Here is a 26074-nt window from a genome sequence, read left to right on the forward strand (position 1 = left end):
TGAAGTAAATGCATTAGACAGGAACAAGAGTAGTTGTTGTGTTGTGGAACGGTTCTGCATGAGGGCTGGATTTATTTGACAAAAAATATGATTGATAATTTTATCATAGATTATTCTCTCAAGTACTTTAGATGTGTTGCTAAGTAAGGAGATGGGCTGATAGTTTTTAAACAGGGTAGGATCACCAGACTTAAATATAGGGATGATCTTGTGAAGTTTCTAGTCTGTAGGAAGGTAACTGTATTTTAGAGGTTGATGCACATTTTGATAATACAATCGGAAGAATATGATCAGGGCCAGTAAAGCTTTTCTAACTGCAACTGTTCCTAAAAGTATCACCATTACTGATGAAGATGTTTATAATGGCTTAATAGATCTAGACACAACTAAAGCTTAGAAATTCCATAAGCTACAGTTAAGCTTTGGCAAGGGAGACAGTATAGCTGCAAAACATTTTCTGGAACTTTGAATCAAAATAAATGACATCAATCAGCTAGCTACTTGGCTGACTGGATATAGAATAAGAGCCCTCTACAATGTAAAGGACACTGCTACACGTAACCTCTGCAGTTTCTATACTTATATAGACCTCTACCAAACTTACCTCTGAAAAAGGACAGCCTATATATGGCTCCTTATAATAGCTAAAGGGACCTCAAAATCAGCTTGTCTTTTAAGTCTCTGCATGTAATTGTTGCATAAAGAGGTTCTATACCATAGGCATAGTAACCAGGGGGGAGGGCAAAGGGTCCAGCCCCTCTTGCGATTTTCTGATTGTAAATTGCAAATACTCTCTAATAAAGCAGCCACAGTATTCAGAGAAGCTATAGTTAATTATTGGTTAGGAATAGTTGCAAATTATTTGAAAAGGTGTCAAAGACAGTTGTGTCTAGAATAGATGTGGGTAAGTTGTTCCATTCTTTGAAAAAATGATTGTAGATGTGGTTGATACAGGTGGGAGAATGAAATGATAAGGGTGATAGTGTCACATATTTTATCATAGATAATATATACCATGTACCATTTTCACACCTCAGATCAAAGGAAAGTCAGTGCATATATATCACATATCGCACTGACTCAAAATGTTAACGAGATATATGTACTGCTATCAGTGCGTATATCTCGTTAAGGCAGTGTGTATATCTCGTTACACACTGCCTTAACAAGATATACGCACTGCCACCAGTGCGTATATCTTGTTAACTTGAGACATTGCACATCTAATAGGAGTGCACACTATATCCAGAAATCATCAGATTTCTTTGATGTTATCCTCTTCTCTTATATAGGGAATCAAGCAAGCTGTGATTGTGGAATTGAATTCTGCCAAACAACCTGTGATTGTGGGATTCAATTTTAGTACATCAACAGTAGTTTGTTTTTTACTTTTGTAAATGTAGCAATTAAAGTAACATAATTAATACTAGAATTGCTATATTAACAATAATAAAATCAAACTACTGTTTGATGTATTAAAATTGAATCCCACAATCACAGTTTGTTTGGCAAAATTCAATCCCACAATCACAGCTTACTTGGTTCCCTATATAAGAGAAGGGTATAGCAACTAAAGGCAGTGCGTATATCTTGTTAAGGAAGTGTGTAACGAGATATACACACTGCCTTAACAAGATATACACACTGATAGCAGTGCATATATCTCGTTAACATTTTGAGTCAGTGCGATATGTGATATATATGCACTGACTTTCCTTTGATCTGAGGTGTGAAAATGGTACATGGTATATATTATCTATGATAAAATATGTGACACTATCACCCTTATCATTTCATTCTCCCACCTGTATCAACCACATCTACAATCATTTTTTCAAAGAATGGAACAACTTACCCACATCTATTCTAGACACAACTGTCTTTAGTTATACCACAGGCACTCGTGCTTTGCCTGTATATACGCACTCGGGCCTGTGGCCCTCGTGCTTGTGCTTATATATCAGGCAAAGCACTCGTGCCCGTGGCATAACTATTACTTATTATCTATGATTTTATCTATACCAATTTTCATTTTACCTCATATCTTTAAGCCCAGGGAAGTACTTATAGAATACTTATTATAGTACAGGAATAATATAATAGGCACTAGGCCTGTAATAGTCCTGATCCTAAGATTCTATGTACAACAGAAAAATAAAACTTAGGTATCATATTTAATGTTTTGGTAAAAAGTGTCTTGAATAGTGATAAAGTTGGTGCTGTAACAACTTCCTTTGGTAGGTGGTTCCAACAGTTTATCACTCTTTGACTAAACATTTGCCCTGACATCATTAAGTATTTGTTGTTTATAAAGTTTGAAAGGATGACCCCTAGTTCTTGATGAAACATCTATTGTGAAAAACTGAGATTAATCCAAGTTGAAGATGTTGTGTAAACATTTATCATATCTCCACGTAGACGTCTATACTTGAGAGATGGTAACTCAAGAGTACGAAGTCTTTGTTCATATGACAGGTGTCTAATAGATGGTATTAATCTTGTGGCTGCTCTTTGGACATTTTCTACTTTAATTTGATCTGTGGTATAAAATGGGCTCCAGATTGTATTTCCGTATTCTAATTGAGGGTGAACTAATGGTTAAGAAAGGTTTCAGAGGTCATGTTAGCGAAGGTCTTTTTAATAATACCTATAGTACAGTTAGCTTTACTGGTTGTATAAGATGTATATTCATGAAACTTTAATTGCTCATAAATTATCACCCCTAAATCCTTTTCCTTTGAAAATTTCTCAATATTGTGACCATTCATATTATAGACATGTCCAGGGTTGAATCTGCCAAGGAGGAGGGATTTACATTTGGAAATATTAAAAGGTAGCTGCTATTTAGACGACTAGTTTGTTTATGTCCTCTTGAAGGCTGTCAATGTTTGGTGAACCATTGTTTCTGGGTATGTGACAAAAGATCTTGGTGTCTTCAGCAAATAACATTGACAGATTGGATAAAGTGGATGGAAGATCATTTATGTAAATGGTAAAGAGGATGGGACCCAAAACAGATCCTTGCATGTGGGATTCCACTAATGACGTCTGACCAACAGGAATATGAGTTGTTCAATACCATGCGTTGCTTTCTACCAGGAAGAAAAGATTCAATCCATTTTAGTACTAGACCATCTATACCATATGCTTTAAGCTTTGTCAACAGTCGTCTATAGGGCACTGAGTCGAACGCTTTCTTAAAGTCCAGATATATAACATCACTCCTTGTAGTCCAATACTCAGTTGCAGCCATCAGTTGTGTCATACAGTAGACTGGAAAATATGTTGTTCATTAGCAAACAAACTGTTTGATGTCATATGACTTATAATGTTCTCCCTGATGATAGACTCAAAAACCTTACATATGACAGAGGTGAGACTAATGGGTCGATAGTTTTCACGATCACCTTTCTTAAATATAGGGATAATATTCCCAAGCTTCCAGTCAACTGGGAGACTTTCATTTAGTGACTTTCGAAAAATTAGACAAAGTGGCTTACTGAGTTCAGAAGCTGTCTCCTTAAGAAACTTGGGGTGCAAGCCATCAGGACCAGCAGATTTACAAGGTTTTAGTGACTTTAGTTGTGGGTAGTTCTGTTCCATCACAGGATTTTAAATTGGAATAGTAGGTCTTAGATTTAACATAGTTCCAGAAACGTTTCAGATTGTTCCTTATACTTTTGGCTATACCAGCTTCATAGTCTATTCTTAGTTGGCGAGTGAGTTTCCTAATAGAATTCCTCTTTTGAGCATATCTGAAATAGCTAGTCCTCATAATTTGGTAGTGTCTAATCACTGGACTGGACTACTGGACTGACTTTTTTTGGTTTTACACATTTTTAAGGGTGGGGTTACTGTACATTTGAGTGACTTGTGACAACATTTCAGCACTGAGTGGTAAATATATGATACTTTAATCCTAAAAAGTAGCTGTGATAAGCCAAATGGGTTCAATTAATGTATTCTATTCACTGCTTGACAGTATCTACTCTACTATATAGCAGACTGACATGTGTGTACACCCAAAAATGTTTCTCTCAGTGTTAGGCACATGTCAATTTTGTGATGCAACTTTCTATAACATATATTGTGAATTGGTGACTAATCACTGGAGTCCATGATATGTAACTGTGTGTAATGGGGGCACATTAAATTTACATGTACCTACTTTTTAAACTTGTACGTACTGTATGCTATTGTGCTATGACTATGCAATTTTCTACTCTTATTAACAGCTAGCTAAATGGCATTGTAATACAAATGCAGCCATCTCATTCCAATAATGAAATATAACCAGTTATGTGATGGGATCTAGTTTGTGTATTCACACACACCATATATGTTATATATAGAAAGATGTATCACAATAATCACATGTGCCTAACAGTTAGAGAAACATTTTTGGGCATATACACACATTAGCAAGAGGTTACAGTAGTTTAGACCACATCAAGGTGAAATACTCGAATTTCGTTGGCTACTTACAGGTATCTAAATCCTGTAGATCCCTTGTTCATGTCTCAATATATCCCTGTCTCTGGGACGATACAAAACACCGCAATTACGTACCTGTAACATTGGCAATGCATGGGGTTTAACTGGATAGCAAGCGCTGTTAGGGGCTTGTTCTATTCAAGAATGCTTCATGTTACAAGCAGCTGTGAAGGTACAATAACGAGCTGTGGTCTAAATTAGCTAGACATCGAAACACAGGATTCTATGGAATTTAGAAACCCTCAGGCCCTGTAGCAGCACCCTCGCTTTGCTTGTGCGCCACAAGACAGGGCAGGCCTTTTGGGTTTCTAAATTCCATAGAACCCTGTGTTTTGATGTCTAACTATTATGTAGATACTGTCAAGTAGTGATTTAATTTAACCCATTTAGCTACTTTTTAGGATTAAAGTATCATATATTCACCACTCAGCACAGCGCTGAAGTGTTGTCACAAGTCACCCAAGTATACAGTAACCCCACTCTTAAAAATGTGTAAAACCAAAAAAATGTCAGTCCAGTATTCCAGTCCAGTGATTAGTCACTACCTCATAATTTTGTGTAGCTGAACACTTTCTCCACAGATTATCTTTTTGGGTCTTTAGTTTGATAACTTTAGGCATATTAAGACATTTCAGAAATTTACTGTACATTTGTTCTGTGGCAAAAATGACAGCTGTTACAGGCATGTCCAATACATTCGCATCAGAAAAACTATTAAAAATGAAACTAATTATTGTGTACCGCCTACCTCGAGTCCGATTAACAATTTTCACGGTGTGATACGTGTAGAGCAACTCTCTGCGAGTTAAATGATGCCAGAAGAATTCCAATTCACGGAAATTTTGGCACGTCAAAATGGCCTAAACCGACCCAGTGTAGCAAATTTCCCCATACATTTTGTATTGGGCGATTCAGGGTCATGTAATATATGGTGTAATAACCCGTGACACATGATAGATACATCAGATTCACGGCTAGATTTCGAAAGAGCAGTGAATGGCGATTAAATGAGCTATAGTATAAGGTTTTCAGAGGAACTATCACCCGTCATTTTAAGGTTGAAAATCACTTTCTTGTTCTATGACAAAATGAATGGCGGATATTTGTAACGGAACGCTCCAGTGGCATTCCGATGTCTTGACACCCATTATTCCTCAGAACATTAGTGATTCAAAGAAACAAAAGCATTGAGAAACCACTCTGCTGGTTGGTTTGTGAAATTCACAGTGTTATTTGTAAGGTAGTTGCTCAAATCGTATATTTCCTTTTTCAGCCTCAATGTTTTGATATAAGCAGGCCTGCCAACCTGGAAAGTAAAAAAATCTTGAGATTTCTGTACCTTTATTGTAGTATTGCAGTGTGTAGTAAAAAACAACAACTGGTAGCTAGATGCTATGCTGAGACCAAAAAAAAAAAAAAAAAGTCTCGACTTTTTAAACTTGAAATCCGTGACATTCGCGCTACAAACCGTGAGATTCTATCCAACGAAGGTTAGTGAAACCGTGAGAGTTAGCAGGCCTCAAAAACCGTGAGATTCGATCTGCTGCAACCGTGAGAGTTGACAGGCCTGTCATTATGAGTGATACAACAGTGGATGTTTCCTTTTCTTTGTTACAGTGAACTTTGGAATGCAGTCTTCAATAATTCTGTACAAGTGATCCTTTAAGATGTTCCATGCATCCTCAGCGTTTAGTAAGGTCAGTAAACTTGCGTGACAACTAAATCTTCCCAATTTAATTCGTTTATCAGATGCCTTGCTTTGGTATAATCACCTTTGGAAAAGTTATAGGTAAATGGTTAGCTTCTATTTTGACTAGTTGGAACTTGAACGCCACTGTACTTCACTAGCATGACTAGGAACTTTTCTACTCAAAATGGCGTCCGCGCGCGCGTATGCGAGTTAATGACGTAAACGTGGTGCTGCCACGCCCCCTGCATAATATGTTAACCTCTCTATTTGAAGCAGAAGTTAGCTATATAGACTACTGAATATATTATTATGTAGATTCCACGAAAAACCACGTATACATCAGCTAGTGTGTATTGCTCTGAGTAAATTCTAAGGGAAATCTAAGGGGAAAAAAAAGTAAATTCTAAGAAAAACCGCAGGCCGCAGCTCAGTGCGGCGCGGTATCCCTGTTATTTTCCGTTAGACATTCAGACTTTGTAAAAAGTTTTCAGGCTGTCCCGTCAAGCTGTGAAATCGGCACACAACAAGAATGGCATTCTGGTCAGCGGCGAATTTGAGTGAAGACTGTAATATCACTTCTGATTTCCACGAGTATTTTGACAAAGTTTACGATGGAGCTTGTATGGAACACCATAACAGTCTGAAGTACTGTTCATTTCCATGGGTAAGTCAGTCGTGCCGGCACCACGTCTGATACGGTACTGAGGATTTTCTGTCCTTTCGAACATTGTGTATTGCGTACTGCATTATTATCCATGGAGCACTGACCGGCGCAGTACGCAATGTTCGAATGGACAGAAAATCCTCACTGAGTAGTTACGACACTCGATCGTAGAAATTTTCCGTATTGCCCCGCTAAATCTGCCCCTGGCGTCATACGTGGCATGCCTCGGCAGCAGGGATTCAGTGGCACCAGCAATGCACTATGGTGTGTGGCTACAGACAGCAACACACACTCTTGATTCATATGTATACGTACCTAGATTTCCATCAGTACAGCCTAGAGTACAGCTGAGTAATTCTCTGGTTGATATTCTAATAGATCCAAAGGCCTAGATAATCCAGATGACCCAACCTGTTTTAGTGGTTAGATGTGACTGCAGGAATTTTTGTAATTTAATGTATTGTTTCGTTAACTTTGCTACTGTTGCCTGACTTGATTGTTCATATTACCTAAACCCGCTTTGTTACTGTCTCAGTATTATACTAATAATATTATGGTAAACATCACAAGGTACTTTTGTGTGAGTCCCCTAGCTTAATTGATGGTGCATGTTCTGTTTTCTTTATTAATTTGTCATCTCAATGGGATCCTTTGTCGGAGGCTGTCATCCTTGAGGCTTGTGGCCTGCACATTGCATTATAGTTTAAATTTACATAACCATTTACCTCACACAGTTTCCTTGTGATGTCACAAGCTACAGAAAGTCATCTGATGTACACAGAGATGTGAGGTATACGGACTCCAGTCTGGCATGGGTACTGATAGCTGCCATCATTGTTTTCTTCATGGTAACTTATGTAATGTTAGTATGTACATATGAGCCGAACCCTCAAAAACATTTAATAACTCATTACGCTAATTCTTGAAATTTGGTTCATTTGTAATATAAGCTAAAAATATTTAATCATTTCATTCAAATGCCTGACACAATATTTGCGACCAATCCAAATTCTCATCGTGTGGAAGCCATAGAATGCATGCTCTGTTAATTGTGGGTATTTTCCAAACTTGTGGTGGAGCTCAGACACATGTCTGCCCTTACTGTCACTACTAATCATCAGGTTGACAGAAATTTTATTATCTTGAAAAGAAAATCCATATTTCTTATTCTCAGGGCTCAATATCTACTTACTAACTTGTTTACCTTTAACTCACAGAAAGCAGGTTTCATGCAGTTAGAAATAGCCTTTGCAAAGGAACTGGATGAGAGAAGGAGTATAGTGATTTATGTAAGAAGTGTACAAATATAATACTCTGTTAATTATTGATTTATCCAACAGAAATACATGGATGCTTGTGCCAGTGCTTTTGGATTTTTCCTAATTGGATTTGATTACATAGCTCGGTATAGGGCATCTCACTGTATCCAAGATACATTTTTTGACATATATGATCCTGTACTGTGGTTCTTTAAGGTATGTAACAACTTCATTATACATCTTATCTAAACTGTCTTTGTATGTAGTTCACATTTGCTAGTAATGCTGCTACAATTCTTGGCGGTTGTCTGGTGACAAACAAATACAAACTACGACTGCCAGCTGTGTTTGTTAGTGCATTTGTTATTAGTGTAAGTATATCATGCACACGTAATTTCACTTGCATTCGTGCTGAAAACAAAATTTCCAAAAATTAAAAAAATAGTGCTGTACAATGTATTGTATACAATTGTGAAGTATGCTGATCTACTACTAGTAGATACTGCAACTAAACATTATTTTGTTGCTTATTGGTAAATGTATATGTGACCAGATTTTACAAAACCGTTCCAAATTGCACATCAGGTATAATCAAACTAGCACCACCAATGGATAGCTACATTATCGTACCACTACTAGTTTTAACCTTCAGTACTGCTCAAACTACTCAAGGCTGGTTTTAACAGACATCTTTTCTGGGTGGTGTTGAGAGCTCGAATGGCGGTTTCGGGCCTTGTGAAGGGCCTGGCTTGGCAAGAATCAGTGGTTTACTGGTGGATGGCCTGATGGTGTTGGCCAGTCGATCTTTCTGTTGATTTTGATGCATATCAGGCACTAAGAAGCCAGCACAGCCCTGTAATCTAGTGTCTGGACTTCAATCATGGTCTACCTCCATTTTGAAGTCTCTCTTGCCCACCCCACCACCCCCACCCTCCTCCCCTTTGTGAACACTTGTGATACTACTTAGCTTGTTCAACTGCTTAGATTTTCTATCTTATTTGGTGGGAAACTCTATAGCAACTACAAGTACTGGAAGTGGTCTGAAAGGTAATAGATTGATGCATCTCTTGTGTAAATTTTATAAGTGTGCTTGCTATATTCTTAGCAAGTTATGCTAACTTGAATTCTTTAAAACCATTTATCTCAAAACTTATAATGTGCAAGTTGGAACATTTTTCCAAAATTCAGTCACATATATATTGAAACACAGCTACTAAATTGAGTTGTAAGACTGCAGTAGTGGAGGTACCATTGAGGCAGCTGTATATTTTGGTAAAAGCAAGGGGCTATAAACTCGACTGCGAGATGCTCTGCAGAAATAAAGCAGCCAGATACTATAATATAATACAACTGTGAATATTATTAACGCTAGTTACCCACAATTGTGACAAGTGTGAAATGGTTTATAGTGTTTGGTGTAAAAGTGGGATATATTATCATATAATATGGTTGTACTGTATAATAGGATCATGGAGGTTTTGGTTTTCTGGCCTCTCCCAAAAACCAACTTCACAATACCATGGTTAGGCAAAACCAAGCCCAAAATTGCCTGCCTGCCTGCCTGCCTGCCTGCCTGCCTGCCTGCCTGCCTGCCTGCCTGCCTGCCTGCCTGCCTGCCTGCCTGCCTGCCTGCCTGCCTGCCTGCCTGCCTGCCTGCCTGCCTGCCTGCCTGCCTGCCTGCCTGCCTGCCTGCCTGCCTGCCTGCCTGCCTGCCTGCCTGCCTGCCTGCCTGCCTGCCTGCCTGCCTGCCTGCCTGCCTGCCTGCCTGCCTGCCTGCCTGCCTGCCTGCCTTCAGACAAGTGTATTTCGATAACAGCTAAAGCTATGGGTTTAATTTTTTCACTGTTCGATGTTGCTTCGTCCTGAGATGTAACTTTTGGCATACCGCAGTACATAAAATGCATGCATCATGGACTTACTTTTGTCCTCCTTTGTGTCCCATTTCTTTTTGCTGACAACCCAAGGTATCGATTCGTAGCATGGTTTGCCATTTGTAAATGGGAATTGTCCGTGTTTTCCATGGTAACTGGATTGATTGCAGAGGCGCTTCAAATATTGTTCTTCATTTGTAACGCTGTGTAGCGGGAAAATAGGTGAAAGTGAAGTGTAATGGCCGAGTCAGTAAGGCCAGGCAAAGTTGATTTATAGTTTCTCATCACCCGCCCTCATCACCTTCCACCCTGCCGCCTCTAAGTTCATTACTGCTATAATTGATCACATGCGCCAGCATTTTGATGTTTAGACAAACTAGCTATCATTTTCAGCAATGGAAAATGTTTCACCTGCTTCAAAGAGGTGGTAAAGTGTAAGCATAAGCTTTTTAATAATCCTTGTTGTGACAGATAGCCTGCTATTGCTGTGATTTTGTGTGCTTCCTTCAATAATTACTAATGAAAAATGACCGCCCATTTGCATCAAAACTGAAGAAGTGGCTGATGAGAACTAGCAATCTACTTTGCCTGGCCTAATTGATAGTTGGAGTGTGCGAATATTGTCCATATTTTTAGTGGTGACTGGATTGATTGCAGAGGTGCTTCTTTGTAGCACTATGTAATGGTCTGAGCACAGCTGAAAGTGAAACAGAATAGCCACTTCACTTTCTAGTCAGTAATTGATAGCTGGGGTGCACGTTCACATGAAAAAACATTAACTCTGGAGCTACCGGTATTCTTTCTTTTTGATGTGGTATGCGTGGGTCATAACAATGTTACAAAAAAGTAAACAAATAAGCATGTTTAAATGTTCACTAGTATATCTGCAGATATAGGTGACCTCCCTTGTTTCCCTACTTTTTTCTATGATCCCTAATCGAACTTAAAATTCCTAATTTTTCCTTATACTTGTATATATATATTCATTCATTCATTCATTCATTCATTCATTCATTCATTCATTCATTTTCAATTTCTTATAGTAGTTTTCAATTTCTTATAGCTTTTTTTTTTAGTTTTTGATATTTTCAGCTGAACAGATATTTTACCATATCGACAGAAATGGCAGAAATGATGTATAAACTACACGCATGCATGTGCATCTATATAGTATCATTCCATTATGATCTCCAATAGGGTATTATTCATCCTCTTGTGGCTTACTTCATCTGGTCAGACAGCTGCACATCAGTATCACCATATCGGTTTTGTAAACTAGCTGGATGCCACTTGGATTGTTCCTCCTACTTCACCAAAGCTTATTTTCTTGACTTTGCTGGTGGTGGAGCAGTACACTTATTAGGTATTGAATGGATGTGTGTGTGTGTGTTTGTATCAGCATCACTGACTTGAATAGTACTCTACGTAGGTCAGATCCAGACCTGACCTGGTTGTGACTCATTTAGTTAAATTAAAGGCATGCATCATTTCTGGCACTATTACTTGGTTCTATGTTATCACCAAAGAATTTTACAAGAGGACAAGCTCTCATAGGTAAAATCTGAATTTGGCTCCAGCTGGATAGCTAGTATAAATTTCATGCTATAGTAATCATTGTAAGGTGGTAAGAATTGTATACAGATGATATGAAAATGGTTATCTGCATGCTCTATACTTATGAAGCTGTGTGTTATCCTAGTACCAAATGATTGAAACACTCTAATTGAACAGTCAGTCAATGCTACAATAATACAGTCATGTAACTTGATTCAACTGCTCTCATGCTCTACTTCCTTTCTTCTCAGCAGACAGCAGAATACACTAGTATTGATTTGTGTAGGCTTCCATCATCACAGTCAAGCAAGACACTATAATCAGTGCATATAATCCAATGTACAATCTGGGTCAAACTATAATCCAGGTCAGTTGATCTGGTTGACCCAGACTAAACATGACCAAGATAACCCAACCTGATTTCAATTGTAATGTGTGTGTGTGTATGTGCGCGCGCACTCTTGCACGCGAGCATATGTGGCTAATACTACATATTGACACAGGTGGTACTGCAGGATTAATGGTCTGTCTGTTTGCTAAGCTCCAAAAATACATTGATGAGAAGAATGTGAGACTGTGTTGGGTATGATCAACAGCTTGTATGCATCTATTCATCTGGTAATATTAATAGCCACTTCATCATTACTATCAGACACCAATAGATGCTAGACCTAACACAGTAGCACAGGGTGAATCAGCAGACGGGTGAGCAACTATTGACCATTTGATTTCTGCATACACTAATTGTTATTACAAGAGATATGTATGCCAAAACCAAATGGGTGTTGTAGCTGTTTTGTGATAGTGTGTGCATCAAAGGTACTCATTTGTAGTACTGAGGAAGTTATTGAGCACTGACTACATAAAGCTGGTATTAATTAAGGGCTCTTGTAGAGTAACAGCTGTTCTTTACAATGTAGTAAGTACCATGCATTGTTCTGTTACAACTTATTGGGTATTTGTAGTTAGCAAAGAACATAGTAGAAAGGACTACTAGAGATTTTTCTGACAGCTTATCAGTATATAACCAATAGTTGAGAGTTGGTGATGAAATAGCCTCCAAATGTTTATAACTATATTAAGTACAAGAACAGGTCATGACATTGTAGACAATTGATAAGCCAGAGCATGTAATGCAGTCTTATCTGATTTATAAACATGTTACCATGTGTTGTATATATAATAGACCCGAAGGCTTCTGGGATACAATGTACAGTGATATGGGAGCAGAGGAGTTTGTACATTCCTCTGCACTTGGTGTTTTGATCCTTTGGTTTGCATGGTAAGTCTCACACATCAATGAATTACCTTAAACTATTAAATTGTGACCCACTAAGCATAACGAAACCTAGCTTGATTTAATAGTTTATAGATTAGAAATAGCATGCAAAAATGGACAAGAAAGAGAATAGGTAGCCAGAGGCTATCATGCAGCCTCACAAGACCCTCATATGTGTTGGGTTTAGTAAAATATGATGTCACACAATCACAGATTTTGTACCCACTCCATCCACTTGACCCAAATGAGATTTGTACAAACTGAGCCAGAAAAGTAGTCATAGTAAAGATGATAAAATTACAGTAGTTGTATGGATGTAGCTAGATACTATCTCAGTGATGCAAATATCAGACTTTCACTCAGTCAGTAATTTTTCTCTCTCTTTGTGTTCACTCTTTATCTCTGTTTATGCATGTATGTCTCTACCTCTTGATTATCTGAATCTCAATTCTTGATTATACGAACAGTAGGAGTGACAATTTTATTAAGGTATTTCATCAAGCTACTGTATGTTCTATTAGAGTAGTTGAATGGAGCTCTACATAAAAAATGTCCTTTATCTGAACAAACTCACTTTTCTATACACTTTTGTGATTTAACTGGCACACAAGTGTTTGGGTGATGGGGATCCTGTTGTGTGTACCATTGACTGTTCTATTAGAGTGGTCACTGTTTCATTCAATAATACAAGATGAACCTACTGCCATCGAATGATAAAAATCAAAGAGAATGACAATGTACAGCAAATCGGAGTTTACCTGTAGGTGGTAAAACCAAAATTACCATTTTCTTTATACCCATACCACCAATGATTGAAAGTAAGCCTTAGTGTGAAAAATACAAAGAAGACATAGCCTCATCCTGATGGTCAGTTCTAGTAAATGGCTGTGTACCATACAGTCTTGTTGCTACATCATGAGTATTCATGACTTGAATTCACCAGCACACATGCACCTTGGTTATACGGTGGACACTCGGGCATATATTAGGTGTTTATCTGAACCTCATATCAAATGATTGTTATATTAGATTTGATGAACTTAATCAGTAGTATTATTTTAGTTGTACATTCCGATGGTGGAAGTTTCAATGTGGTAAACTATGGAGTATGGCAACAAAACACTATTCAGCTATTATCATTTTTGCTACATACATTTCAACATGCAGTAACCAACAAAGCGAACATTGTACAAGATGATTACTATCACACCGAGAACAAAACACCTTGGAAAGCATTAACAGCACAAACTTAGGATATAGGGTAAAACATGTATTCCACATGCAATTAATCACCACAACATAAACAGCATACTTGTGTTCTTTTAGGTTTGCATTCAATTGTGGGTCTACTGAAAGTGTAGAAGGTCAGCTTGTTGACATGAATGTATATATACAGTGACATGTGCACCTTAACTATCATACAGGTGGAGAATATGGAACATATCATGCAGTCCCAGCTCGCATAGCTATTAATATGATAATGTGTTGTGCAGCTGGTGGATTACTTGCCATTGCCATTGCTAGCTGGGCACAACTCACTTATGGATTTAAATCCGTCAATGCCAATGAAGTATCTAATGGAATACTGTCTTGTCTAGTAGCAATAACTGCTAGTTGTCCTTATGTTAACTACTGGTCAGCTTGTATGATCGGGAGTAAGTGTATAGTGTAATTACATGTTTGTGTGAGTAACTATACATGCATCTTACAAGAGGTATACTTATTATCCTATGTATATAGTCCAAGTGATTTACTTTTTAAAGAATTTTAAGATTGAACTTCACATGTAGCAAAGCCAAAGGAAATTAGAAGGCTCCTCAAAGATGCAAACAGTTAGAAAATGTGGTGATGCAGTGACATAAATTATATTTAGGAGGTGGATGAAAAGGGTCTGGATCTATACCCATTTTAGATGCAGCCAATATCTTAGCTGATTGCATGTATGTACAAGGTTATCAAACTCCTTCAAAGCTGTAAACCTGGCCATACAAATGTGGGAAAGCATCCACTAGAAGTAGCACTTTCCATGCTGAGCACCTCATACTTGGAATTTTCAGGCTGTACCTCTAAATATAGTGACACTAGCTACTTCATTCTTACTTAACTGACTACTTACATATTTGTACTGATCAGCTCTATGACATTCAGCAGATCTACATGCATAGAGTTCTTATCATGCCCCTTAATACAAAGCATGTGTGTAACTGTGACATGCATGGAGAATCCTTTAACACTTTTGGTCTTTTTGAGAGTAAGCCAGCTGGTGCATGCTTAGCATGCAATGACTTCATGATCTGGAAAGTATTGTAGTTGTTGGACTATGATGATGAGACAATCAAACCAACTAATCATTATATATAGTGAGCTCAGAGATCCAATTATCTAGGAATGCTTCAATCTATCTAATCCCTCCATATTACATATGGGACACAAACTTTAGCAATGTGCATTATTATCATCTACAACGGTTAGCTACTAATTGTCTCTATGCAGTCATTGCTGTGATAGTCTACCATCTTGGATGTTATGCTGAATACAAACTGGGAATTGAGGATACTGCCAAAGTTGTCCCAGTTCACGGAGTATGGTAAGGCGGCTTATTATCACATCTAATAATACTGTATGTATTGCAGTGGGTTGTGGAGTTTGGTTGCTGTGGGGCTGTTTGTACAAGACCTACCACTCCTTAGGGACAGTTTGTGTTATCTTCATGCCACATTCGAAGGGCTGTGTTACTGCAGCATAAGATTACCATACTTGGTACTAACTGATTTTGTCTGTGTACAATTATTAAACATATTTCGTCTCGGATAGAACTGGATTGAAAGATTTGGTGCTCAGATTATTGGTGCTGTACTGATTTTATTACTCGGGATAAGTAGTGGACTTGTTTATGGGATTTTGTATATCATTCCAGTTAATGTCTTTGTGAAGTAAGGAAGTATTTTTAATGTCAGTTATCTTCAATTGTTACCCTGTGTATGCAGGTTATTTTGCTGCAGGTCTAGAGTCCGTAATCTGTACTTGCATGGTGGATTACTCCTTACATCTCCATATGACAAATTTGTTTCTGACTCGGGAGGTATTCCTACTAGGACACAACAGCAACCGCGTGATACAAGTATTAATACAACTGAGGAGACACCTTTACTTGCAGATGTTCATACACCGAGAGAAAACATCTCAGAGCCTGATGATTTACAAGTAAATATAACCCATAATGACACTGTACAGGAAGGTCCTAGTAGTAGACGAATGGAGCTGTTGGATCCTGTAGGAAGAGGTGGTTATGCTACTTTTTCTGGAAAATCCAACCGAGAAAAGTATTCGGTGAAAAAAGATGTTACTGTTTAACTGTTAAATATGCATGCCCACACTTAACAACATCATAATGTTGTATACAGTGCTATGTATATATATAGTCAACAATAGTGCACCATACCATGCAGCGGATTAAGGGCAAAGAAAACAAAGGCGGTACACTCTTCATAGAACCCATGGAAGTCCTGATGGCAGCTGTGGCTAGCTGGCTAAACGATCATGCATGTCACATGCTATAAATGGGACGTAGAGCACTGAAGCTTACAATTGGGATTTTTTCCCAACTGCCACAGTTGTTAAGGATAGCCGGTTATTGAGAAGTTGCTGGAGACATGACAATATTTTTCACTGCATGTGTGGCAGTCCATGCAACTGCTTAATAACTGCACTAAACAACGATAGTTTTTGTTTATATTTTTTCTTTCAGGGGGTCCACTGCAATGATGCTTCCTTTAAAGGAAACCACAACACCCATGCACTAATCTGGATTCTTTGCAAAACTGTTTTCAATTTGTTTATGCCTAATTACAGTGATCTGTTTTCAGGTAAAGTTATGACTAGAACCAGAGGCGTCTTAATGACATTCACAAAAATAACTGATAGGCCCTGTGTTGGGGTATGCCCGGCAAGATCATGCAATACAGGTGACCATAGTGGAAGGCTGAGACTTTGTCCTAATTAAGTTTGAGATATTATTTGGTGTACTGTGCAGGAATCAAGGTGACCATAACGCACAAGACTGTGGTGTGATTATGGTAATTACAAAACTAAGCTGCATAGATTATCACAATGCCAGATAATAATAGGCTTTATTTTGTTTGTAATCTTCGTTTTGTGTCATATTGTGTATTTGTATTGTTACTTTTGTATAGCAAGGCCGAGGCACTGCTGAAAAGCAGCCTGATTATAGTCTCCCTTTAATCATAAATCATCAAGTGCCGGTTGTACACTTGTACACTGATCTGAATGTGCCTTCTGTGTACCTGACGTGGAAGAACGGCTATGACAAACATTGAGTTTAATCCAATCAATGCTCTGTCAAAGATTACTTTAATTGTTGGGGTTGGGTGTTATGCAAACTTCCAGCACACTCAATTTGTTATCATGCTGAGATGAGGCAGTGCCCACACAATTACAACCACCTCATAGGAGGCGGAAGGGTGCTAGAGTTGGGGGTGCCGAAAATTTATGTTGGTAGTAGTAAGTGTGCAAAGCACACCCGGCATGCGAATTCTAGAGGGGTCTGGAGGCATGCCCCCCCAGGAAAATTAGGTATCAGGAGATTGAATTTGGGGGCGATTTAGCTGTCAATAATAATAGTATCTATTTTAATACATGTTTGACTGTTGTATTAGGGTGACTGCTCTATTAGAGTATCTCGATCGTGATTGACCAGTTTCTGGAAACCTTGCAGGAGTTCACGTGATGATTATTGCGCAATACAGCTTTAAGTTGGGGGTGCAGGAGCACCCCCTCTTCCGCCGCCTATGCACCTCATGCATAAAGCCTGCAATTTGATGAACAGTAGGTAAAACCACCGATCCCTCGGGGTCTCGCCCTCGGTCTACCACAAATGCCTAGGCTATCATAACTCCGCGTGCACGAAAGGAGACTGGTAGAAACCAGATTTCTTACCTCGCATGCCTTTGGGCTACGTCGAGGGCTACGTACACGTTAGTCAGAGAAAGGGACGGTGTTTATGTCCAGTTTGGCCGAGTGTCTGACATTGTGACGAAGTCACGAGTCTGAGTTGATTGCTTTCCATCAGTGACCACCACCGCGACAGCTGCGCAAGTGTGACAGGTGGGGTCTATTCTACGGAACGGAACGATGGACTAAACCACGGAACGGAACGCTTTCTCATGCAACTTACCATTGCTGAAACTGCCCTTATAAGTTATCAGTGGCACCCCCAGTGGGTGATTAAACATAAGATAAAAAGAATTAAAGGATCGATTGTGGGTTCTTGTTGGTTGTCATTAGTAACGAAGTATTAATTGTGGGATGAACTGTATCAGTGATGTTCATCCATGGTTCATCTACGCATATATCAAGAAGGGCACTTTATGTGAGCTGTTTTGTTTATTTTGACTTTAGAAAACAGTCTGGGCCAGCTTTTCAAGTCATAAGTCAGTGTACAAATAAAGCAAGCAGGAAGACACTGGTAACAGGAAAGAGCCAGCTGAATTAAGTTAAAACTTGAAAAATTTTGTGCAGTGTGTGAGGAGCAAATATTTTGGCAGACCACAAGGAGGCTATATTCTGCAAACATCACTGAAGTGTATGCATGGAGTTATTAACAGCCGGTGTGTGAGCTGATTTTTTCTGTTACACAAATTCAAGGATGTGTCTGACTGCTGCCTTGCTAAATGCCAAAACTCCAAGATCAACCAAATCTCAATTATAAGCCTTCTATGTATGTGAAACCATGCCCGTAGCCACCAGGAAAATGTGATTTGGACCAAGATGTGTGTGTAATTTCAATCATAGGCGGCGGAAAGGGGGGGGGCTAAAGCCCCCCCTCAGAATGATATCACACCGAAATTATCTTTCTTGGAGTGGGGCTGAAAACCGTGATAAAGATCGAGATACTCTAATAGAGCATTCACTCTAATAAAGTAGTCAGTGTGTAGCAAGCTATGTAAGGATTTTTATGTAGTTTATCAGCTAGAAATGGTAGCTGGTGAGGTGGAAAACTCTTGTCAGTTGGTTGTGACCTTTTTTTTTTGTTTTGTTTTTGGTCTCACCTTACCAAACTATAGAAATAAGTCTGGGTCAGCTCAGCGGAGCCCCCCCCTCATATCAACTACTTCCTCCGCCGCTGATTTCAATGTATGTATCCTGAAATGGAACACTCACATTACATACCACCTAAGAATCCTAGGATTTCTTAAGTGTAACATTTCACGTGCTTCACTTCAAACAAAACAGGTTAAATTTGTTTGTCTATTTTCAAGTGATTCCCAATCCAGCTGGTCCATGAAATTACAGTGGGATCACATTATTTGTACTCTAGAGTTGACATTTCAAGGTAGACTGCCAATGTACCGACACTGTTGTAGCATATTTAAGTGGAGGACAAATGAATACAGTAGTGCTAGATTATTTATGTATACAAATTTTTCATAATGAAATTGATATCCCATTTTGATCTGTACCTCCACTTTGCAACATATTCAAGAAGTTACCACCCTTTTAATTTCCAACCACTGTTGTTAATTAACCAAGATCTCACCAGTCTTTGTTTTTTCCATCTACAATTTTGCTTTGGAACAATAATTATCTAAAGGCTCTGATTCATATTAAGTATTTAAATCTGTAATTCACCTTATTGTAGTTGTACTAATTTTATTGATTTGTCTATGTTTTCTTCATTTTCCTTTGAAGTTGTACAGTATAGGTAAACAAAGATAATTTTCTCTCCCATCTTATTCTAGGATTTCTATTGACTAAGAAAAATTTAATTATTTGTATACAGGCTCAAAATAGAGAAAATATAAAGAAAGTGAATTAATATATTATACAGTCAATTTGCTTTTGGATATTTAATGTCTCCAACCGCAACAAAAATTCGATGAATCCATGCATCTCATCGCTGGTCGTCTGAACATTCTGAAAGTAATACCTCACTCAATCAACCATATATTCTGTTTACTAGACTGAATAAAGTCATGATCACCTAGCCTTTTCCTGTCACCAGTAACTTTCTAGTTAATTCTCTGTGGATATTGTGCTCTGAAACTGAAGAAATTGAGTGGTCTTCTAAACTATTTATCTTGTCAAGATCAGCAGAAACAACTTATATCCAATCGGCTACTGTATTGTAGTAACAAAACTTGCCTTGGTCATGCAATAAATGAATTGAAGAGACCTGCTTGATATATCAGGTAGTAGAACCATCACTGCATGAGACAGCTATTAATATTTTATTATTCATATCCTATTACGTTTTCCTGGAGGCTCCACTGATAAAATGCAATTTCAGCAATGATAGCGGCTAACCAAGCTGGATTAAACTCACTACTCAGGCTGAGATATCTGGCATTAGTCCACTACTCTGTCCACTGCACTGTTAATGAATCATTGATGTTCACACAATATAGCCTCCTTGAGGTATCTGAATGTTTGCTCCTCACACACTGCACAAAATTCCTTTAGATTCTGCTTAGACTGAGTTGATTCAGCTTGTCACCATACTTGTTTCCTTTGTAGTGTAGCTACATACTGATTTATGCCGATTAGAAAGGCTGGGCCCCAGACTGTGCATTCTAAAGTCAAAGTAAGCAAAAACAACCATACTAGTAAAAACAAGTCATGCATTAAGTTCCCTACTCGATACATCCGAAGATGAACACATTGAGTCAGCTATTCCCACAATTAGTACTTCGTTACTAATGACAACCAACAATAACCCACAATCGATCCTTAAATTCGTTTTATTTTTCTTGGGGTGCGTTTGGTTACCTGCTGGAGTGCCACCGATAACTTTTACAGCAATGGTAAGCTGCAAGCTTCAATTTGAGAAAGCATTCCGTTCCGTAGTTTAGTCCATCATTCCATTCCGTTCCGTAGAATAGACCCCACCAGTGTGGCCAGGGCCGCCCACGGGGGGGGAACTGGGGCATTTTGCCCCGGGCCCCAGCCTGAAAGGGGCCCCAGGAGGCCCCATGAAGGGCCCCCTGAATACCTGTTTAAAAGATCGATATACTCTAATAAAGCAGTCACAGTATTCTTCAGAGGAGCAGTGTAGCAAGCTTATAGATAAGGAGATATGGTTGGTGCTGGGTAGTTATTGTCATTGCCAGCAGGTTGTGACCTCTTTTTTTTCTTTTTTTTTTTTTGGTCTTAACCTTACAACTTGGGTGAAGGGCCCCACTTTAACTCTTTGCCCTGGGCCCCTTAATTTCTCTGGGCGGCCCTGAGTGTGACACGTGCATGGCTGAAGAAAATCACAGTAAAATTATTGAACCAGTGGCTACCAACCTGTCTACCTTACATCAAAGGGCATTAGCTGCTAGAGAGATCGATTTGCAGATCACCAAAGTTGATCAACAAATTGACTTGTACTATGATGAATTACACACTCAATTACAGCAGCAAAGAGAAGAACTAAAAAGCAAGTTAACACAAATATCAGCACAAAGTAAAAATGTGATTTCAGTGCAGTTGGAACGAATCAAAACACAACTATTGGGTGTTGATCAGCTTATGGCTGATGAAGTAAAGGATGGATCAGACCAGGAAACGAGGAAACAAGAAGGCAAAGATGTGCAGAAACTAGCTGATTCTTACAACAAGTTGAATACTATGTCCTTTAAGTCACCCACAGTAGAGTTTGCTGCTGCGAAGGAATTCCAGCATTCATTTCCACAGTTTGGTCAGTTGTTATTTGACATTGCCATACCAACCAATTGTGAGATCAAGGGCATGCCTGTTCAACCACTTGTTGGTAGCAAGGTTAATTTATCCATCATCACTAAAGATCGTAACAATGATCGTTGTTCCATTGGGGGTACCCACATTATTGTACAGGCACAATCAACCAGTAGAGAAGGAGTTGTTCCAGTAGAAGTAAAGGATAACAGTGATGGGAGTTACTCAGCACCCTTTCTACCAAAACAACCAGGAGAACTGAAGTTGTCTATTACCATTGCAGGAGATCATATAAAAGGCAGTCCTTTTGCTGTTATGGTGTACCCAAATTATAAAGCCATAGACAAGCCCAGAAAGATAGTAGATGATGGTGGCTATATGGGTAAACCATGGGCTATTGCATTTGGTCAGTCTGGAATATGGGCTGTAACAGATCAGCAACTCAAGTGTGTACGTGTATTTGATCATCAAGATAGGTTGTTTAAAAAGATTGGTCGTGGTGGCACTGGAAAGAGTCAATTTGAAAGTCCAGAAGGAATTGCATTTGATGCTGGCAACCACTTATATGTGTCCGATTACTTTAACCACAGTATACAGAAGTTTACTGTTAATGGCGAACACTTGCTGCAGTTTGGGTGTTGGGGTTCTGCTAATGGTGAACTGAACCATCCAACAGGTATTGCAGTCCACAAAGAAAATTTACTTGTTGCTGAACACTTGAATCGTCGCGTCTCAGTGTTTCACCTTGATAGACGTTTTAGTCATGTTATTGGATCAGGGTATTTGCATAAAGCCTGGGATATAGCGGTATCTAGTAATCAAGTGCTTGTTGCTGATAACAAAAGCAATCACATTTTCAGGTTTACACTTGATGGCATGTTCATAGATAAGTTTGGTGATGGCCGTTTGGATCATCCAGCTGCACTTGCTGTTGATATAAATGGTTTTGTTTTTGTTACCGAGAATGGTAAGCACTGTGTGACAATTTATGACACTGAGGGGATGTTTTTACGCAGCTTTGGGTCTAGAGGTTCTGATGATGGTCAATTTCTTCATCCCCGAGGAATAACTTTTAGTCCCAATCATGATATCTATGTTTCTGACCTTAATAACAGAAGAATTCATGTTTTTTCATCTAGTTTTGTATAGGTGTTTGCGTTCTTTTAAAATAATTGCACACTCAAAGCAGCTTACTTAACTTATTTATCCCCTGTGTGTACATGTGTGTGTGTGCATTAATTATGACTTGCTTGTTAATGTACCAATCTTTAAAGTTTAAACCATACAAGCATGAATGTAAAATACTTTGTAAAAATCATGTTAGTAATTACCTTCATACATTGAGTTTGTTGGACCACACTTTATCTGGGACCAGGATAAAGTGTTAGAGAAGACACAGAACTGTTTGGACCCCCAGTGTATGTGCACAATTAAAATGGTGGAAGTGTCCAGTTATCAAAATGTACATTTTGGGGTGTCCTTTTTGAAGAGTTCCACTATACCTACACAGCCATGTACTTATGCTTAAATAGTATGGAATGCAACTACATAATTACGTGCGTTGTGAAATTTGAAAGAACATATTTTTCACATGTTTTTGGACACATGGTGGTTTCATTTAAAGTACACCTTGTGGACCATTTTGGTGATTTTTTGGATTTGCTAGACAGGGTGGCTGCATTGGACCTATCCAACTAAAAGAAACGTAAACTAACTGCAGCAAAAAGGTGGTCTTGCAGTGCAGGTTGTTACAAAATACGGGTTGCACTGTACTTGGACATGTTCATTACTTTGGTTATGAAGGTGTACAGCAATATTACACTACCACAGCATATTTAATTATATCTCTTGAACCCACACAACCAATTATCAAACTTGGACCATGACCCATCATTATTCACACAACAAAATCAGAAGATTTCAAGTGGCATTTCTTGAAATATCTTATCAAAAATTTTTGCCTTGTATATCACATAGTTTCTACCAACATTTTGAATCAGTCCATTTCCAGTTACAAAAACTAAAATGTTTCTGGTTGAAAAGCACTTTCTTCAAAAATTTCATGGTGAGCACACAAGTACTACAAACACCCCAAGTTTTGTCAAATTCTTTGTTGATTTGACCCTTATGTGAAATGAATCAATTGACATTAGGCCACAGAAAATTATAATTGTTATAGTTTCTGATCAATATGATAAAGCTGTATATCCATCCATCTATCTGCATGCATTCTTTCTTTGTGATGCCAAAAACTTGATGTCTGAAGCACCTATCAATTACATGGAACTTCAGCAAAATTATAAGCACTCATCACCTGGCAACTCCAAGTTTCTGTATTGTTGTAGATTGTCATTTGTTCTCTATAGGAATTGGTGTAGAGGAAAACTCAAGTTTACCTTCCTGTTGGAACCACAGACACATACAGCCCTAGCATTAGCACGCATAACCATTAACCCAATAGTCCAGGGTTTGATTTCTCCCCATGATAACCTTTTTTCTTCTTAATGCCACGATTATTATGTGTTATCAATGGAAAAGCACAAAACAAACCAAAATAAAAAATAATAATACTTTTCAATTAAATTTTTGTTCTCGCTCCAAAAATAACATCATAATAACAAAAAAAAAAAAAAACCATAATGGCCCCCAAATAAATAATTAATAACACAAAAGCAAAAAAGTCCAGGCCCACTCCCAAAAATAATACCGCACTACATAGATAGGCTAACCCCAACCACAAAACAGAGTATACGGAATGGCTCGTATAGATAACCATAACCCCTGGGAGCAAAACACCTAATAGTAAAATGAGACTCCAGTGCTGGAGTGCCTGCATACAGTGCATGGGGTCTGGAAGTCCAACAAAAAGAAGGTATTCTGATTATTAATTGATTTATAAAAGTGAGGGTTATTACTCCAACCTAAGCTTGTATTGTTTCTTTAAGATGGTAGCAGATTTGAAATTTTGCATTTAAGCTAGGGAGTAGGAGCAATGTCACATAGATCTTCTGGGGATGACCTTGACTGTATAATGTGCCATATGTGCTTAACTGTATCGAAAGGTTCTGTACTACTGACCCTGACCTGTGTGAAGATTATGTATATACTGCCATTTATTCAACTTCCAAGTTGTAGACAGAGTTGGGGAAGTTACTTCATGAAAGTAATATATTACATATTACTTAAACAGTACGATAGTACTGTTTAAGTAGGGATCGGGGTGGATTTGGCGCGCGCCTCAAATTTCGATCCCTCAAAAATCATCCTACAAATATCTTACACAGCAAATAAACCTTTTACTAAAGAGTCTTCAAGTTTCTAATTTTATTTCTAGCGTTATATATCAGGAAACGACTAGAAAAGTGCTGGAATTTTATTTCTAAAAAATCGCTAAAACAGAAATTTTCGTCTGCCTGCCAGCCTGCCTGCCTGCCAGCCTGATCACATTCGCAAGGCTACAGGCCAAACGAAGCAGCGAAGGATCACCATTCTTTGCCACAATATTTAACTCGCTGCTGGGATGTGCCTTTTCGGGTTCCGACGAGTGTCTGCCTTCTGCATGCGCTTTGCCTTTCCTTTTATCTTCAATCACGGATCGTCTTCTTCTTTTCCAGTCACGGAGGCGTTAATAATTCGTATCGACACTTTCCTTAGAGCAGCCGTATTCGGACGCCACAAAACTAATAACGAATTCCGTACTGTAAGGGCAAGTAGATGCCTGTATAGCAACACTTGCAAAGCGATCAAACAGCCTAGTGAAGTAAGAACACACTGCCATGCCCTTATCAATCAGAGCGCGCGCTCGTACTTAACGATCAGTGGACCACGCCCATTATTAATGGTCCAGCTGTAACTAATTGTAGAAAACAGGAGATAGAAACTCTGCATGCCTTTCAATTTAGTAATTGAGCAGCTTGCATAAAGCAAGCAGCAAGATCGAGATACTCTAATAGAGCAGTCAGTGCCAAAGATCAATAATAGCTATATACCTATACCAAAAAAAGTTAACAAACTATAGTGAATGTAAAATTGTTAATTTAGAAATGGAAGTAGGGATCAAGCGATATAAACTACTGAAACAAGTGATTTGAATGATGGCAACTATTACAACATAGCTTTGTGGGGAAATCCCTACTTTGGCATTGAACATATATGGTGACGTGGTGAGATGCCAATGTAAGGATTTCCCCACAAAGCTATGTTGTAATAGTTGCCATCATTCAAATCACTTGTTTCAGTAGTTTTTATCGCTTGATCCCTACTTCCATTTCTAAATTAACAATTTTTAAATTCACTAGTTACAGTTACATATTACTTAGAATAAAGAGTAACTTAATAATACATATTAAGTTACTAACTTATTAAATAATATTAGCTACAAATATTTATATTCATGCTAAGTTACTTTTTTATTAAGACAGCTAAGCTAAAGTTAACATACTATAAACCACATGCAGTCACGTGATGCACATCAGTCACGCGTACATGCAACACCTGAGCACCATTATAGATGAAAGGTTAATGGATTAAGGTGATAGTAGAATGGATAATTGGCAGTAAAATCCATTT

The 26074-nt window shown here is 38.4% G+C and overlaps 2 protein-coding genes across 3 annotated transcripts; both read left to right on the forward strand.

Moving 5' to 3' along the window:
* The first annotated feature begins 6629 nt into the window (after positions 1–6629).
* LOC136236980 (putative ammonium transporter sll1017) lies at positions 6630–16264 on the forward strand. 2 transcript variants are annotated; one of them, XM_066027214.1, is made up of 15 exons: positions 6630–6848; positions 7583–7696; positions 8066–8137; positions 8189–8323; positions 8374–8478; positions 11176–11341; positions 12036–12115; positions 12164–12237; positions 12719–12814; positions 14138–14175; positions 14236–14466; positions 15305–15398; positions 15445–15571; positions 15626–15744; positions 15799–16264. In XM_066027214.1, the coding sequence occupies exons 1-15, from the start codon at positions 6714–6716 to the stop codon at positions 16163–16165; spliced, it is 1953 nt and encodes a 650-aa protein (XP_065883286.1). In that variant the 5' UTR covers positions 6630–6713; the 3' UTR covers positions 16166–16264. The 2 variants fall into 2 exon arrangements, 1 of the variants encoding a protein (XP_065883286.1); XR_010692270.1 differs by lacking the exon at positions 15799–16264 and having other exon boundaries at positions 15305–15393.
* Positions 16265–21067: 4803 nt separating this feature from the next.
* Positions 21068–22654, forward strand: LOC136268886 (tripartite motif-containing protein 2-like). The gene has a single exon (XM_066064350.1). The coding sequence runs from the start codon at positions 21068–21070 to the stop codon at positions 22652–22654; it is 1587 nt and encodes a 528-aa protein (XP_065920422.1).
* Positions 22655–26074: the final 3420 nt, after the last annotated feature.

The sequence above is a fragment of the Dysidea avara genome, chromosome 10 (assembly GCF_963678975.1).
Source record: "Dysidea avara chromosome 10, odDysAvar1.4, whole genome shotgun sequence".
Classification (NCBI taxonomy): Eukaryota; Metazoa; Porifera; class Demospongiae; order Dictyoceratida; family Dysideidae; genus Dysidea; species Dysidea avara.